At 39.5% G+C, this 15199-nt stretch overlaps 1 protein-coding gene across 2 annotated transcripts in view; it reads right to left on the bottom strand.

Moving 5' to 3' along the window:
* The window catches only part of DEPDC1B (DEP domain containing 1B), a 104872-nt gene that overhangs the window by 7801 nt on the left and 81872 nt on the right, over positions 1-15199 (bottom strand). Inside the window, exons 8-10 of one of the 2 annotated variants that reach the window (XM_082623355.1) lie at positions 11568-11734; positions 8707-8883; positions 4367-4646 (exon numbers count right to left, since the gene is read on the bottom strand). In XM_082623355.1, the coding sequence (XP_082479481.1) occupies positions 4401-4646; positions 8707-8883; positions 11568-11734 (590 nt within the window). In that variant the 3' untranslated portion in view covers positions 4367-4400. Of the gene's footprint in view, positions 1-4366; positions 4647-8706; positions 8884-11567; positions 11735-15199 lie in introns of those variants that run through there. The other variant, XM_082623354.1, reaches the window with a different exon arrangement.

Raw genomic sequence — 15199 nt, 5'->3', positions numbered from 1 at the left:
TCCACTCTTGGAGGCCACACACAAAGTACTGTGAGCATAGCAACCCAGGGGAAGGAGCAGTGACCCCAGGGGAGACTGAACCAGACCTACCTGCTAGTGTTGGAGGGTCTCCTGCAGAGGCGGGGGTGGCTGTGGCTCACCGTGGGGACAAGGAAACTGGCAGCAGAAGTTCTGGGATGTGCTCCTTGGCGTGAGCTCTCCCAGAGTCTGCCATTAGCCCCAACAAAGAGCCAGGGAAGGCTCCAGTGTTGGGTTGCCTCAGGCCAAACAACCCAAAGGGAGGTAACCCAGCACCACCCATCAGCAGTCAAGCAGATTAAAGTTTTATTGAGCTCTGCCCACCAGAGCAACAGTCAGCTCTACCCACCACCAGCCCCTCCCATCAGGAAACTTGCACAAGCCTCTTAGACAGCCTCATCCACCAGAGGGCAGAGAGCAGAAGCAAGAACTACAATCCTGCAGACTGGAACAAAAACCACGTTCACAGAAAGAGAAGACGAAAAGGCAGAAGGCTATGTACCAGATGAAGGAACAAGATAAAACCCCAGAAAAACAACTAAATGAAGTGGAGATAGGCAACCTTCCAGAAAAAGAATTCAGAATAATGATAGTGAAGATGATCCAGGACCTCGGAAAAACAATGGAGGCAAAGATCGAGAAGATGCAAGAAATGTTTAAAAAAGACCTAGAAGAATTAAAGAACAAACAGAGATGAACAATACAATAACTGAAATAAAAACTACAGTAGAAGGAATCAATAGCAGAATAACTGAGGCAGAAGAATGGATAAGTTACCTGGAAGACAGAATGGTGGAATTCACGGCCACAGAAAAGAATAGAGAAAAGAGAATGAAAATAAATGAAGACAGCCTAAGAGACCTCTGGAACAACATTAAACGCAACAACATTCTCATTATAGGGGTCCCAGAAGGAGAAGAGAGAGAGAAAGAACCAGAGAAAATATTTGAAGAGATTATAGTCGAAAACTTCCCTAGCATGGGAAAGGAAAGAGCCACCCAAGTCCAGGAAGCGCAGAGAGTCCCATACAGGATAAACCCAAGGAGAAACACAGCAAGACACATAGTAATCAAATCGGCAAAAATTAAAGACAAAGAAAAATTTTTGAAAGCAGCAAGGGAAAAATGACAAATAACATACAAGGGAACTCCCATAAGATTAACACCTGATTTCTCAGCAGAAACTCTACAAGCCAGAATGGAGTGGCATGATATACTTAAAGTGATGAAAGGGAAGAAACTACAACCAAGATTACTCTACCCAGAAAGGATCTCATTCAGATTCGATGGAGAAATCAAAAAATTTACAGACAAGCAAAAGCTAAGAGAATTCAGCACCACCAAAATAGCTCTACAACAAATGCGAGAGGAACTTCTCTAAGTGGGAAACACAAGAGAAGAAAAGGACCTACAAAAACAAACCCAAAACAATTAAGAAAATGGTAAGAGGAACATACATATCGATAATTTCCTTAATCTTGAATGAATTAAGTGCTCCAACAAAAGACACAGGCTTGCTGAATGGATACAAAAACAAGACCCATATATATGCTGTCTACAAGAGACCCACTTCAGACCTACGGACACATAAAGACTGAAAGTGAGGGGTGGAAAAAGATATTCCATGCAAATGGAAATCAAAAGAAACCTGGGGTAGCAATACTCATATCAGATAAAATAGACTTTAAGATAAAGAATGTTATAAGAGACAAGGACGGACACTACATAATGATCAAGGGATCAATCCAAGAAGAAGACATAACAATTATAAATAAATATGCACCCAACATAGGAGCACCTCAATACATAAGGCAACTGCTAACAGCTCTAAAAGAGGAAATTGACTGTAACACAATAATAGTGGGGGACTTTAACACCTCATTTACACCAATGGACAGATCATGCAAAATGAAAATAAATAAGGAAACAGAAGCTTTAAATGACACAACAGACCAGATAGATTTAATTGATATTTATAGGACATTCCATCCAAAAACAGCAGATTACACTTTCTTCTCAAATGCGCACGGAACACTCTCCAGGATCACATCTTGGGTCACAAATCAAGCCTCAGTAAATTTAAGAAAATTGAAATCATATCAAGCATCTTTTCTGACCACAACACTATGAGATTAGAAATGAATTACAGGGGAAAAAAACGTAAAAAACACAAACACATGGAGGCTAAACAATAGGTTACTAAATAACCAAGAGATCACTGAAGAAATCAAAAAATACCTACAGACAAATGACAATGAAAACACAACGATCCAAAACGTATGGGATGCAGCAAAAGCAGTTCTAAGAGGGAAGTTTATAGCTATACAAGCCTACGTCAAGAAAGAAGAAAAATCTCAAATAAACAATCTAACCTTACACCTAAAGGAACTAGAGAAGAAGAACAAAGAAAACCCAAAGCTAGGAGAAGGAAAGAAATCATAAAGACAGAGCAGAAATAAATGAAATAGAAACAAAGAAAACAATAGCAAAGATCAATAAAACTAAAAGCTGGTTCTTTGAGAAGATAAACAAAATTGATAATCCATTAGCCAGACTCATCAAGAAAAAGAGGGAGAGCAGTCAAATCAATAAAATTAGAAATGAAAAAGGAGAAGTTACAACAGACACCACAGAAATACAAAGCATCCTAAGAGACTACAACAAGCAACTCTATGCCAATAAAATGGACAACCTGGAAGAAATGGACAAATTCTTACAAAGGTATAACCTTGCAAGACTGAACCAGGAAGAAAGAGAAAATATGAACAGACCAATCACAAGTAATGAAATTGGAACTGTGATTAAAAATCTTCCAACAAACAAGAGTCCAGGACCACATGGCTTCACAGGTGAATTCTATCAAACATTTAGAGAAGAGCTAACACCTATCCTTCTCAAACTCTTCCAAAAAACTGAAGAGGAAGGAACACTCCCAAACTCATTCTCTGAGGCCACCATCACCCTGATACCAAAACCAGGCAAAGTTACTACAAAAAAAGAAAATTACAGACTAATATCACTCATGAATATAGATGCAAAAATCCTCAACAAAATACTAGTAAACAGAATCCAACAACACGTTAAAAGGATCATACACCATGATCGAGGGGGATTTATCCCAGGGATGCAAGGATTCTTCAATATAGGCACATCAATGTGACACACCATATTAACAAACTGAAGAATAAAAACCATATGATCATCTCAATAGATGCAGAAAAAGCTTTTCACAAAATTCAACACCCATTTATGACAAAAACTCTCCAGGAAGTGGGCATAGAGGGAACCTACCTCAACAAAATAAAGGCAATATACAACAAACCCACAGCAAACATCATTCTCAACGGTGAAAAACGGAAAGCATTTCCTCTAAGATCAGGAAAAAGACAAGGATGTCCACTCTCACCACTATTATTCAACATACTTTTGGAACTCCTAGCCATGGCAATCAGAGAAGAAAAAGAAATAAAAGGAATACAAATTGGAAAATAAGTAAAACTGTCATTGTTTGCAGATGACATGATACTCTACATACAGAATCCTAAAGATGCCACCAGAAAACTACTAGAGCTAGTCAATGAATTGGGTAAAGTTGCAGGATAAAAAATTAATGCACAGAAATCTCTTGCATTCCTATACACTAATGATGAAAAATCTGAAAGAGAAATTAAGAAAACACTCCCATTTACCCCTGCAACAAAAAGAATAAAATACCTAGGAATAAACCTACCTACGGAGACAAAAGACCTGTATGCAGAAAACTATAAGAAATTGATGAAAGAAATTAAAGATGATACAAATAGATGGAGAGATATACCATGTTCTTGGATTGGAAGAATCAGTATTGTGAAAATGACTCTACTACCCAAAGCAATCTACAGATTCAGTGCAATCCCTATCAAATTACCAATGGCATTTTTTAGGGAACTAGAACAAAAAATCTTAAAATTTGTATGGAGACACAAAACACCCCAGATAGCCAAAGCAGTCTTGAAAGAAAAAAACGGAGCTGGAGGAATCAGACTCCCTGACTTCAGACTATACTACAAAGCTACAGTAATCAAGACAATATGGTACTGGCCTAAAAACAGAAACATAGATCAATGGAGCAAGATAGAAAGCCCAGAGGTAAACCCACGCACCTATGGTCAACTAATCTATGACAGAAGAGGCAAGGATATACAATGGAGAAAAGACAGTCTCTTCGATAAGTGGTGCTGGGAAAACTGGACAGCTACATGTAAAAGAATGAAATTAGAACACTCTCTAACACCATACACAAAAATAAACTCAAAATGGATTCGAGACCGAAATGTAAGACCGGACACTATAAAACTCTTAGAGGAAAACATAGGCAGAATACTCTTTTTTTTTTTTTTTTTTTTACACGTTACACGGGCCTCTCACTGTTGTGGCTTCTCCCTTTGCGGAGCATAGGCTCCGGACATGCAGGCTCAGCGGCCATGGCTCACGGGCCCAGCCGCTCCACGGCATGTGGGATCTTCCTGGACCAGGGCACGAACCCACGTCCCCTGCATCAGCAGGCAGACTCTCAACCACTGTGCCACCAGGGAAGCCCCAGAACACTCTTTGACATAAATCACAGCAAGATCTTTTTTGATCCACCTCCTAGAGTAATGGAAATAAAAAGAAAAATAAACAAATGGGACCTAATAAAACTTCAAAGTTTTTGCAGAGCAAAGGAAACCATAAACAAGACAAAAAGACAACCCTCAGAATGGGAGAAAATATTTGCAAATGAATCAACGGACAAAGGATTAATCTCCAAAATATATAAACAGCTCATGTAGCTCATATTAAAAAGACATCCAAAAATCGGCAGAAGACCTAAATAGACATCTCTCCAAAGAAGACGTACAGATGGCCAAGAAGCACATGAAAAGCTGCTCAACATCACTAATTATTAGAGAAATGCAAATCAAAACTACAATGAGGTATCACCTCACACCAGTTAGAATGGGCATCATCAGAAAGTCTACAAACAACAAATGCTGGAGAGGGTTTGGAGAAAAGGGAATCCTCTTGCACTGTTGGTGGGAATGTAAATTGATAGAGCCACTATGGAGAACAGTATGCAGGTTCCTTAAAAAACTAAAAATAGAATTACCATATGATCTAGCAATCCCACTTCTGGGCATATACCCAGAGAAAACCATAATTCAAAAAGACACATGCACCTCAATGTTCACTGCAGCACTATTTACAATAGCCAGGTCATGGAAGCAACCTAAATGCCCATCGACAGATGAATGGATAAAGAAGATGTGGTACATATATACAATGGAATATTACTCAGCCATGAAAAGGAACGAAATGGGGTCATTTGTTGAGACGTGGATGGATCTAGAGACTGTCATGCAGAGTGAAGTAAGTCAGAAAGAGAAAAACAAATATCATATATTAACGCATGTATGTGGAACCTAGAAAAATGTTACAGATGAACCCGTTTGCAGGGCAGAAGTTGAGACACAGATGTAGAGAACAAACGTATGGACACCAAGGGGGGAAAGCAGCGGGGGTTGGGGGTGGGGGTGTGATGAATTGGGAGACTGGGATTGACATGTATACACTGATGTGTATAAAATGGATGACTAATAAGAACCCGCTATATAAAAAAATAAATTAAATTAAATTCAAAAAAAAATTATTTTAATAAATAAATAAATGTGTTGCCAGGAAGGGTTATTCCATGAAGAACATTCCATGCCTCAGCATCAGTTTACCAGGTCATTTAGGGACAACCCAAGAGAAACAGACCAGAACCATAAGGAAAGGAGGACACACACAACACTTAATTTGTATTTGAACCAAGAATTCTGGAAAAAGTAGAAAAGGGCCAGAATAAAAGGGTGAAGCCCAGGTAAAATGTGACAGCCGAAGCCTAGGACATGAGAAAAACACAAGATATATATGAGTAAAGGGTACAAGAGGAAGAAGAGGGTTACAGACAAGGTCAACAGAAGGTTGGTGTCAAAAACAACGCTGACTTCACTGTTTATCTATCCCAGGGTCAGCCCTGAAACTGCTCCAAAACAGTTCACCAGAACAGTCCAAGTAACACTTCGTTTTCAGAAAGGTACCACCCTAAATGTGTTATGATGGAGGGGCTGAGTACCCTGTGCGAGAGAAGAGAGATGTATAGGCTTTGAGCACTAAAACAAACAATTGTTTGGCAATTCTAAGGAGTGTGTACTTCTAAGAGAGAAAATGTAACTGGACAATTGGGTAGTTACTGATTTTATTCAGGGCTATCACAGCCCCCCTTCACAGGTCATGCTACTCTGCAGTTAAGTTAATCATCACTCAGCCTTCTGATCTTCAGCTGACAGTGAAGGGCTCACAGGGTTACGTTCCTGCAATACAAGCCTGTGCCATGTGAATACACAAGCCCAGCAAGGATGCAGAGCAACGGAGTCACTGCTATCACTTTTCCTTACAGAAATTCAGTGAAAGTATTTCTTTTCATTTTTATGGGTTTTTTTTAAGTTTGGCTCATAAAATATCAAGGGGAGGTGGGAGATTAAAACAACAGTAATATTACACTTTTCACCCATTTAAATGGCAAAGGTATGCATGTTAATACTAATACCCAAAGTAGGCAAGGGTGTAAAGAAATGAACACTTTCTTATACCAACAATGGGAATGTAACTTGGGACAATCACTCTAAATGGAAATTTGACAATATGCAATCAATGTTTAACACACATTCATGGTCTTTGACTGTGAAATGCCACTCCTAGGAATTTATTATTAGAAAGTAATCACAGATCGACCAAAAAAAATCCAACTATAAAAATATTTACTGTTATAATGCTTGTAAAATGGAAAAAATGGAAACAATATAAATATCAACCAAAGAATGTCATTTAAATAAATTATGGTATATTCATATTATGGAATATTATGTTACCAATCATAATGATATTGTGGAATATATAACAATAATGTTGATAATAATAACAGCAGCAGTACCAAATGAGATACTTACTATGTGATAAACATTATTCTAAGCACTTTACATGTCTTAAGCCATTCAATCCCCAAAATAGCCTTAGGAGGTAGCTATTAACTATTGTTATCCCATTTTACTGATGAAAAAAAGAGATGTTGGGGCAGATGCTAAAGCAGAGAGTCGTTATACAACATGCCAAGGTCATATGGCTAATAAAGGGCACATCAGAAATACAAACACCATTTAGTCTGTGCTCCTGGCCATTCTGGGTCAATCAAGAATATTTAATGGGGGCTTCCCTGGTGGCGCAGTGTTTGAGGGTCCGCCTGCCGATGCAGGGGACACAGGTTCATGCCCCGGTCTGGGAGGATCCTACACGCCGCGGAGCAGCTGGGCCTGTGAGTCATGGCCGCTGAGGCTGCGTGTCCAGAGCCTGTGCTCCGCAGCGGGAGAGAGAGGCCACGGCAGTGAGAGGCCTGCGTACCGCAAAAAAAAAACCAAAAACAAAAAAGGAAGAATATTTAATGATGTGGAAACTTCTTCTTGTTGTAGTTTTAAGAGAAAGTAAGTTATAAAAGAGGAACAAAGGAAGGAGGGAAAGAAGGAAGGAAGGGAGGGAGGGGGGAAATAGAAAAGACTCTTAACACTGAACATTTAGAGTTACTCTGATATTTTTTAGTGTGTGTTTTCTCTATTTTCCAAATTCCTTCAATAGGAAGATTTTTTATTTTAATTTTTAAACTGCACACTGAAAACAGATGGTTATTTACTTTAATGATACTTTGGAGGTAGCAGCTCACTGGTCCTTAATTGTGGAGCCTCAAAAAATGCTTAAGGGGAAAGAGGGCCAGTCATTCAGAAGGAGACAAGCAGACCTGCCTGCCTTTACCCAACGTTTCTGCTCCTGCAGGCTGACATACAAACCCCTCTGGGGGGCCCACGTGATAGTAATACATTACATTTCTTTTGCATCATTTTAATATAATGACTGCAACGACAAAAACAATAAACACCTTTCAAAAAGTATCTGCCATATGACAGACATTTGTGCCACGCGTTTTACAATGTAGTGTCTACTCTTTACAAGTTCATCGAGTAGGTACTGACCATTTTAACACTTGCAGAAACTAAAATCCAGAGGGCTTAAGGGACTTGCCCAAAGCCACATAACCAGGCAAGTGGGGAGCCAGGAGTTTGGCCCAGGTCCTTATGGTTCTGAAGCCGGGTTCTTCTACCATACCATGCTTTACAATGAGGCAGTATGGCATAGTAGTTACGAGCACTGATTCTGGAAAACAATTTTATCAGTTTGAATCCTAGCTCTGTGACCTTGGACAAATTACTTATGCTCTCTGTGCCTTAGCTTTCTCATTCAAAAAATAGTACCTAGGTGGCAGGGCTATTATGAATCAAGACTTTATTGCACATAGATCACTTCCATCAGGAAGTATATGTAGATTCTGAACAAACCCATTTTAGGAATTTGCAACCAAAAGTATGCAGCATTGATCAACACAACAAAACCTAGTGGGCATTCCACAAATTTTCAAAAGTAACAAACATGTGCAGTGCCTACTATGTGCCACGCCCAGTTGTAAGCACTTTGTACAAATTAACTCACTCAATCTTCAAAACAAAAAATGCCAAGAAGCCTAGCAAACTTACATAACTTTCTACTGGCAATTTTATAGTACTGGTAATATCCCTTCCTTTACCTGGACTCTTCGTAGATGGGCCACACGTTCCTCTATGGAGGTCTGCAAGGCCAAAGGGACTTTCAGAATGTCTTGGTAATTGTCCATCAGAAATGTCACCAGCCTAGCAGCTAATAAGTCATCCAAGTCCACTTCATCTTTGGAACACAAGATGCAATGGGAAAACGTCTGAACCATCTAAAAAAAAAAAAAAATAGCGGGGAGGGAGGGTGAATTTTTAAATAAACATAGATGAGGTTTTTTCCCTATTCTGAACTGAGTGCCATCTAATTTGCAAAAAGCAAATGTGCCTAGTCAGTGAGAAATGGCCCACAGCACAGGGTGCACATCTCACCTGGCACCTGGCCACACCTGGTCATCTCAGATGAGCTGATCTTCTCATCAACCAGCATGAACAGAATGTGCGTCACATCTCACAGAGACTTAGCAGAGATGCTTGTCTGAGCAGTTTTTAAAGGCACCCCCTTTTACAGATGGTTTTAAATATATATATTTAAACAAATTCTGAAAATTATTATCACCATCACAACTTGGATCATGTAGCACTTTTAAGTTAAGATTACTTTATAGCCATTTAGTCTAATAATATCCTAATTTCAGTATTGTCTTATTCCGTTGTTTAAAAAAAAAATTTGCTAGCACAATCTATGTGCCTCAACGATTAGTTTTTCCTAGCTAATTGTTATTTTCTTCAGGATTTTGTATGTACATTTGACAGTCACCTTTGAACAAAACCATCAGAAGTGCATTAGGTGATGAAATACAAAAAATATTATAGCAGTTGTTTCCATAGAATTCATTTTAACTAATCCATTCTTAATGCAATCCTTTGGATGGACTTTTTTTTCCTTTTCCTACTAATTTTATTGTTGACAATCTTTTTTTTTTTTTTTTTTTTTTGCAATACGCAGGCCTCTCACTGTTGTGGCCTCTCCCATTGCAGAGCACAGGCTCTGGACACGCAGGCTCAGCGACCATGGCTCACGGGCCCAGCCGCTCCAAGGCATGTGGGATGTTCCCGGACCAGGGCACGAACCCGCACCCCCTGCATCGGCAGGCGGACTCTCAACCACTGTGCCACCAGGGAAGCCCATGTTGACAATCTTATTTCAAAATCTATAAGCATGTAAATGAAACAAGTCAGGCACAGAAAGACAAATACTATATGATATCACTTATATATGGAAACTAAAAAATACAAGAAACTAGTGAATATAACAAAAAAGAAACAGACTCACAGATATAGTGAACAAACAAGTGGTTACCAGTGGGGAGAGTGAAGAGGGGAGGCGCAATATGTGGAATCTAAAAAAATGGTACAAATGAACCTATTTACAAAACAGAAATTGAGTCACAGATGTAGAAAACAAACTTATAGTTACCAAAAGGGAAAGGAACAGAGGGATAAATTGGGAGATTGGGATTGACATATACACACTACTATATATAAAATAGATAGCTAATAAGAACCTACTGTATAGCAGCTATTGTATCTATTCAACACTCTGTAATGACCTATATGGAAATAGAACCTAAAAAAGAGTAGATATATGTACATGCATAACTGACTCACTTTTCTGTACAGCAGAAACTAACACAACATTGTAAATCAACTATACTCCAATTAAAAAAAAGAATTACAAATTATTATGTATAAAATAAGCTACAAGGATATATTATACAGCACAAGAAATACAGCCAATATTTTATAACAACTATAAATGGAACATAACGTTTAAAAATTGTAAATCACTATATTATACTCCTGCAACTTATATAATATTGTACATCAACTACAATTTTAAAAAACCTATAAGCATGACATCATGTAATTCTGTTTAATAAGACTTCATTTCATCAACATACTGCAGATGATACTTTATCTTCACTCACATATATGTACAGAGGGAGAGACACACACAGAGACTTTATCTGGAGACTAGGGACCCCAGGGGATCTGTGAGCGCCTTGAAATTGTATAGAAAATTTTACACATGCATTCTTCTGGGGAACAGGTGCAAAGTTTTCTTCAGGTTTACAAAAAGGTCCATTAGCCCACCTACCCATCCACTCACCCCCCCAAAAAAGGTCAAGAATCACTCTACTGGGTGCTGATTTGTCCTCGGATCTTATGCCACACCTCTAAAAGTCGAACAGTGGACCCTCATGCATACACAATGGTTCACCAACATATGGAAAGGATGTACATCCCAATGAAACATCAATTTTGCTCTAAGATATTTTTTGAGGAAAATTAATAAATTTTGCTAGTAAATAATTCTAAACCTAGACCCTATTTTAAAACACATGCTGACATGACAAAGTAGAATTCAAAATTAGCCTAGGTTTTTAAGCAAAACTGAGAATATATTAAGAAATATCCTCACTCATGGACCCTTAGATCATACCCTGAAAAATACATATTCTTTCCTTCCAAGTTGTCTGGTCTAACTCTATAGTTTACTTCTTCCCTCTTTAATCCATGATATATGCTGCATCTTCTCCTACTGGTTATAGTAACAAAGGCTTTGCGACCCTTTTTGTCCTGGGGGAGAGAATGCTGTTTCTTGACAGGCCAGTAATCCTTTCTGTCCACGCTTCCCTCTCTTTGTGTTGACAGCAGGCAGGATGCAGCAGCTATCTCTACACTCAGGGTCTACCCCTACTCACTCTTTACTTTTCATTATGTTCTTTAAGTCACTAAGACCAAAAGCACAATACCAGTCTGGGTGGATTCCAAGTCATGGCTCTTTAAGTGAGCCTGCATTGTACCTTCTTCTGGTTGCCAAGCTAGTAAACTTTACTCAAGTGAATTTTAACCCCAAAACTCCAGTCCTCATAGATGTTAGAAGTCAACCTACCAGTGTTCGGGTGCCAAAGCCATCACACAGTGGTGGCATCTCCTTATTTAAGCAGATCCTTGCCATCATCCTCATCAACAGCTGTAACTTTCTTCTATTTTCAGGAGGCAGGAGGAGGCAGCAAATTTGAAATGCTTCAATGGCCATTTTCTCTTTCTGTAACAAACCTGATTTAGGAAAAAAAAAAAAGGTTTTAATCCTTTAAAAACCTATAGCCTACCTGACTCTACTATGTTCACATTTTTACAAAACATGTATTACTAAAATTATATAAAGCATGTTTGCGTGTGCAATTATACTGGGCTAACTGACATAGATCCACTGTCACAAATCTGCAGAGAAAACACGAACCACCAACCAGCGTTGGCAAATATATAAAACAAATACAGCCATTTCCCCCTCCCACACCCTTGACAGATAAAACTAAATTTTCATAGCATTCTTTCCCTCTGAACCAAGAGCAGTCAGGTTAAGCCTAACTTAACTCTCAACACTCTGTAAGAGGTCCAAGACAGCATGAGCAAGAACATGAGTGTGCCATCACTGCCCTGGAGTTTCCCCTTTTGTACTATTTCCTCATGAGGAGCACGGTCACCAACCTGCATGACTCTCACAGACTAAATAATAGGACTAATGCTGTTAGAGTCGTTCTGGTGCCTAATGGCTCTGCTTCTTTCTAAATAACACCTTCCTCCCACTTAAGCTATTTTTTCTAGCTAAGTGTGATGATTCAATTGTGTTACATGTCATCCTTCCTCACCCAATATGATTTTGCTAAAAATTAGGGTATTCTAATATTCTGCTCTCTTCAACCATATTTGTCTCTGGACAAACACACCTCCAAGCCTTCTGAAGAGATGAAGCTGCTTGCACCAATTTATTGGTTCATATCCAATTTTTTCAAGTTCCAACTAGTCTCTGATTGGAGACAAAACCATCTTTTATATTCAGTAAATATTTACTGGCCATGTACGATATGCCAGGAACAATGTTAGGTCTCAGAAATATAAAAATATGCCAGGTCCCTTCCTTTAAAGAGCTTATGCACTGCGAGAAGGAGAGGCCCATAAAAAAGTAAGTAGCAAAATGTGAGAGGTGCTGCAAGAGACATGTGCAACAGGCATATTAGGGAACCTGTAAGTCACTCAATAAGACTATAGCATAGGCTGTGAGTGCCCAATAGAAATGAAGTGAAAAAGGTTAGCAGAGATGAGATTTTAGAAGTCCTTGAATGCCAGACTAAGGACTTTGGGTTTGAAGAAAAAAAAGGAAAGGAGCTGGGGAATGATGAGAAAATACTCCTAGAGTTTTGGGGAAAGTTACTCGCTAAGGAGGACATTTGAGCAGAAATCTGAAGAAAATGAGAGTAAGCCTGGCAAATATCACAGAGACAAACTTTCAAGGTAAAGGAAATAGCAATTACAAAGATTGTGACAAGGGAGTATGTCTGGAATGTTTGAGGAACAGCAATGAGGGCAGTGTGAAGAGAGAGGGGTATGCAAGGAATATTCAAGTCAGAAATGAGGTTAGAGAGGAAGCCAAGAGCCAGATCATGTAGAACCTTGTAGACTATCATTAAGGACTCTGGGTTTCACTGTAAGTGACCCAAGAAGCCATTGAAGGATTCTGGGCAGGAGAGCCATTTGATTTGAATTATTTTTACTCTGGCAGCTGTATAGAGAATAGACTGTAAAGGGGTAACAGGGAGGGAGGAAGGAAGATTCAAGGCATGATTACAGTCTGCATGAGGTTGGAACTGGTAGCAGTTGGATCTGGTAAAGACCAATTAAATTCTAGATCTATTTCTCCACGAAGTCTTTTACTTTCGTCACAAAGACTTCTATCACATTAGGCCACAAATCCCTTCTTTTACCAAATTATAAACACCTGTGGAGAGTCAAATTTCACCTTAACTTTATATGTTTCATATATATATATATATATATATATACACACACACACACACACACAGTTTTACAAATAAGACTTCTTCAAGATAATTGAAATCATAATGCATTTCTTTTGGCAAGCCCTATTTCCTAGTATATGGTACAAAGCATAAAAGTAAACATTCAAGGGTGGGGGGAGGGACAAAATGGTAGAGTAGAAAGACCCTGAACTCACCTTCTCCCATGGGCACTTCAAAGTTGCAACTACTTACAGAGCTATGAAAATGACCTGAAGACTAGCAGAAAAGATTTTCCACAACTAAAGGTATAAAGAAAGAGTCACAATGAAACAGGTAGGAGGAGCAGAGATTCAATATTAAAGGACCCACATAAATGAGTGGGCAACCCACAAATAGTAGGAATATCACAACTGCAGAGGTCCACCCCAGAAAGTGAGGGGTCAGATCCTACATGGGGCTCCCCAGCTTGGGGTTCCCGCACCAGAAGGACAAGCACCCAGGGCATTTGACTTTGAAACCAAGTGGGGCTTACATTCAGGAGGGCTGGAGGGCTGGAGGAAACAGAGACTCCACTCTTAAAGGGCATGTGCAAAATCTCATGTACTCTGAGTTCCAGCACAGAAGCAGTAGTTTGAAAGGAGGCTGGGTCAAACTGACTTGCTCATCTTGGAGAGTCTCCCAGAGAGGGAGGAGGAGACTGGGATTCTTCCTGGGGGTGGAGACACTGGCAGCAGCCATTTTGGGGAGCTCATTCTACCATGATGAACCAGTGCTGGCAAGCACCATTTTGGAATCCTCCCTCTAATCTATTAGTGCCAGGGGGCCTGCCCCACCCACCAGTGGGTCCACAGCAGCCATGGACCACCAGATCACAGAGCCAGCCATGTGTGAAGCCTACCCCACCCTCCAGCAAGCCCACATCCACCATACAACTCAGGGCCTTGCAGTCAATTGGGCTGGGGGTGAAGGGGAGCAGCCCCACTTCCCAGTGCACCCACAGTGGGTGGCCTCACCACAACAAAAGGGCAAACACAGCCTACATAGGGAGCACCCGCAGGGCGTATAGCTCTGGTGACCAGAAGGGGGTGATGTGCCGCTGGGTCCCACAATACATCTCCTATATAAAGCTACTTCTCCAAGATCAGGAAATGTAACCAACCTACTAAATACATAGACATAAAAAACAGAGAATTACACAAAATGAGGATAAGAAGCAATATATTCCAAAAGAAGAAACAATACAAAACCTCAGGGAAAAAACTTAAAGTGGAGATAAGCAATCTACCCAATAAAGAGTTCTGGGTAATGACAATAAAGATACTCACTGAACTCAGGAGAGGAATGGACGAACACAGTGAGAATTTCAACAAAGAGTTAGAAAACATGAAGAACCAAACAAAGGGGAAGAATACAATAATTGAAATACACTAGAAGGAATCAATAGTAGACTAGATATAGTAGACCCAGAGGAACAAATCAGCAATCTGGAAGACAGAGTAGTGGAAATTCACCCAGCTGAACAAAAAAAAAAAAACAGAAAAATAACTTTTTAAAATGAGGATAGTTTAAGAGACCTCTGGAACAGCATTAAATATACTAACATTTGAATTATAGGGGTCCCAGAAGGAGAACAGAAAGAGAAGGGGGAAGAGAACTTATTTGAAGAAATCACAGCTTTGAATCACATATTTGAAGAAAATATCCCTAACCTGGCAAAGGAAAA

The sequence above is a fragment of the Mesoplodon mirus genome, assembly GCF_964341445.2.
Source record: "Mesoplodon mirus genome assembly, chromosome: 5".
Lineage (NCBI taxonomy): Eukaryota > Metazoa > Chordata > Mammalia > Artiodactyla > Ziphiidae > Mesoplodon > Mesoplodon mirus.
The sequence above is the reverse complement of the archived record's forward strand: the minus strand, read 5'-3'. Positions and strand labels throughout refer to the sequence as shown.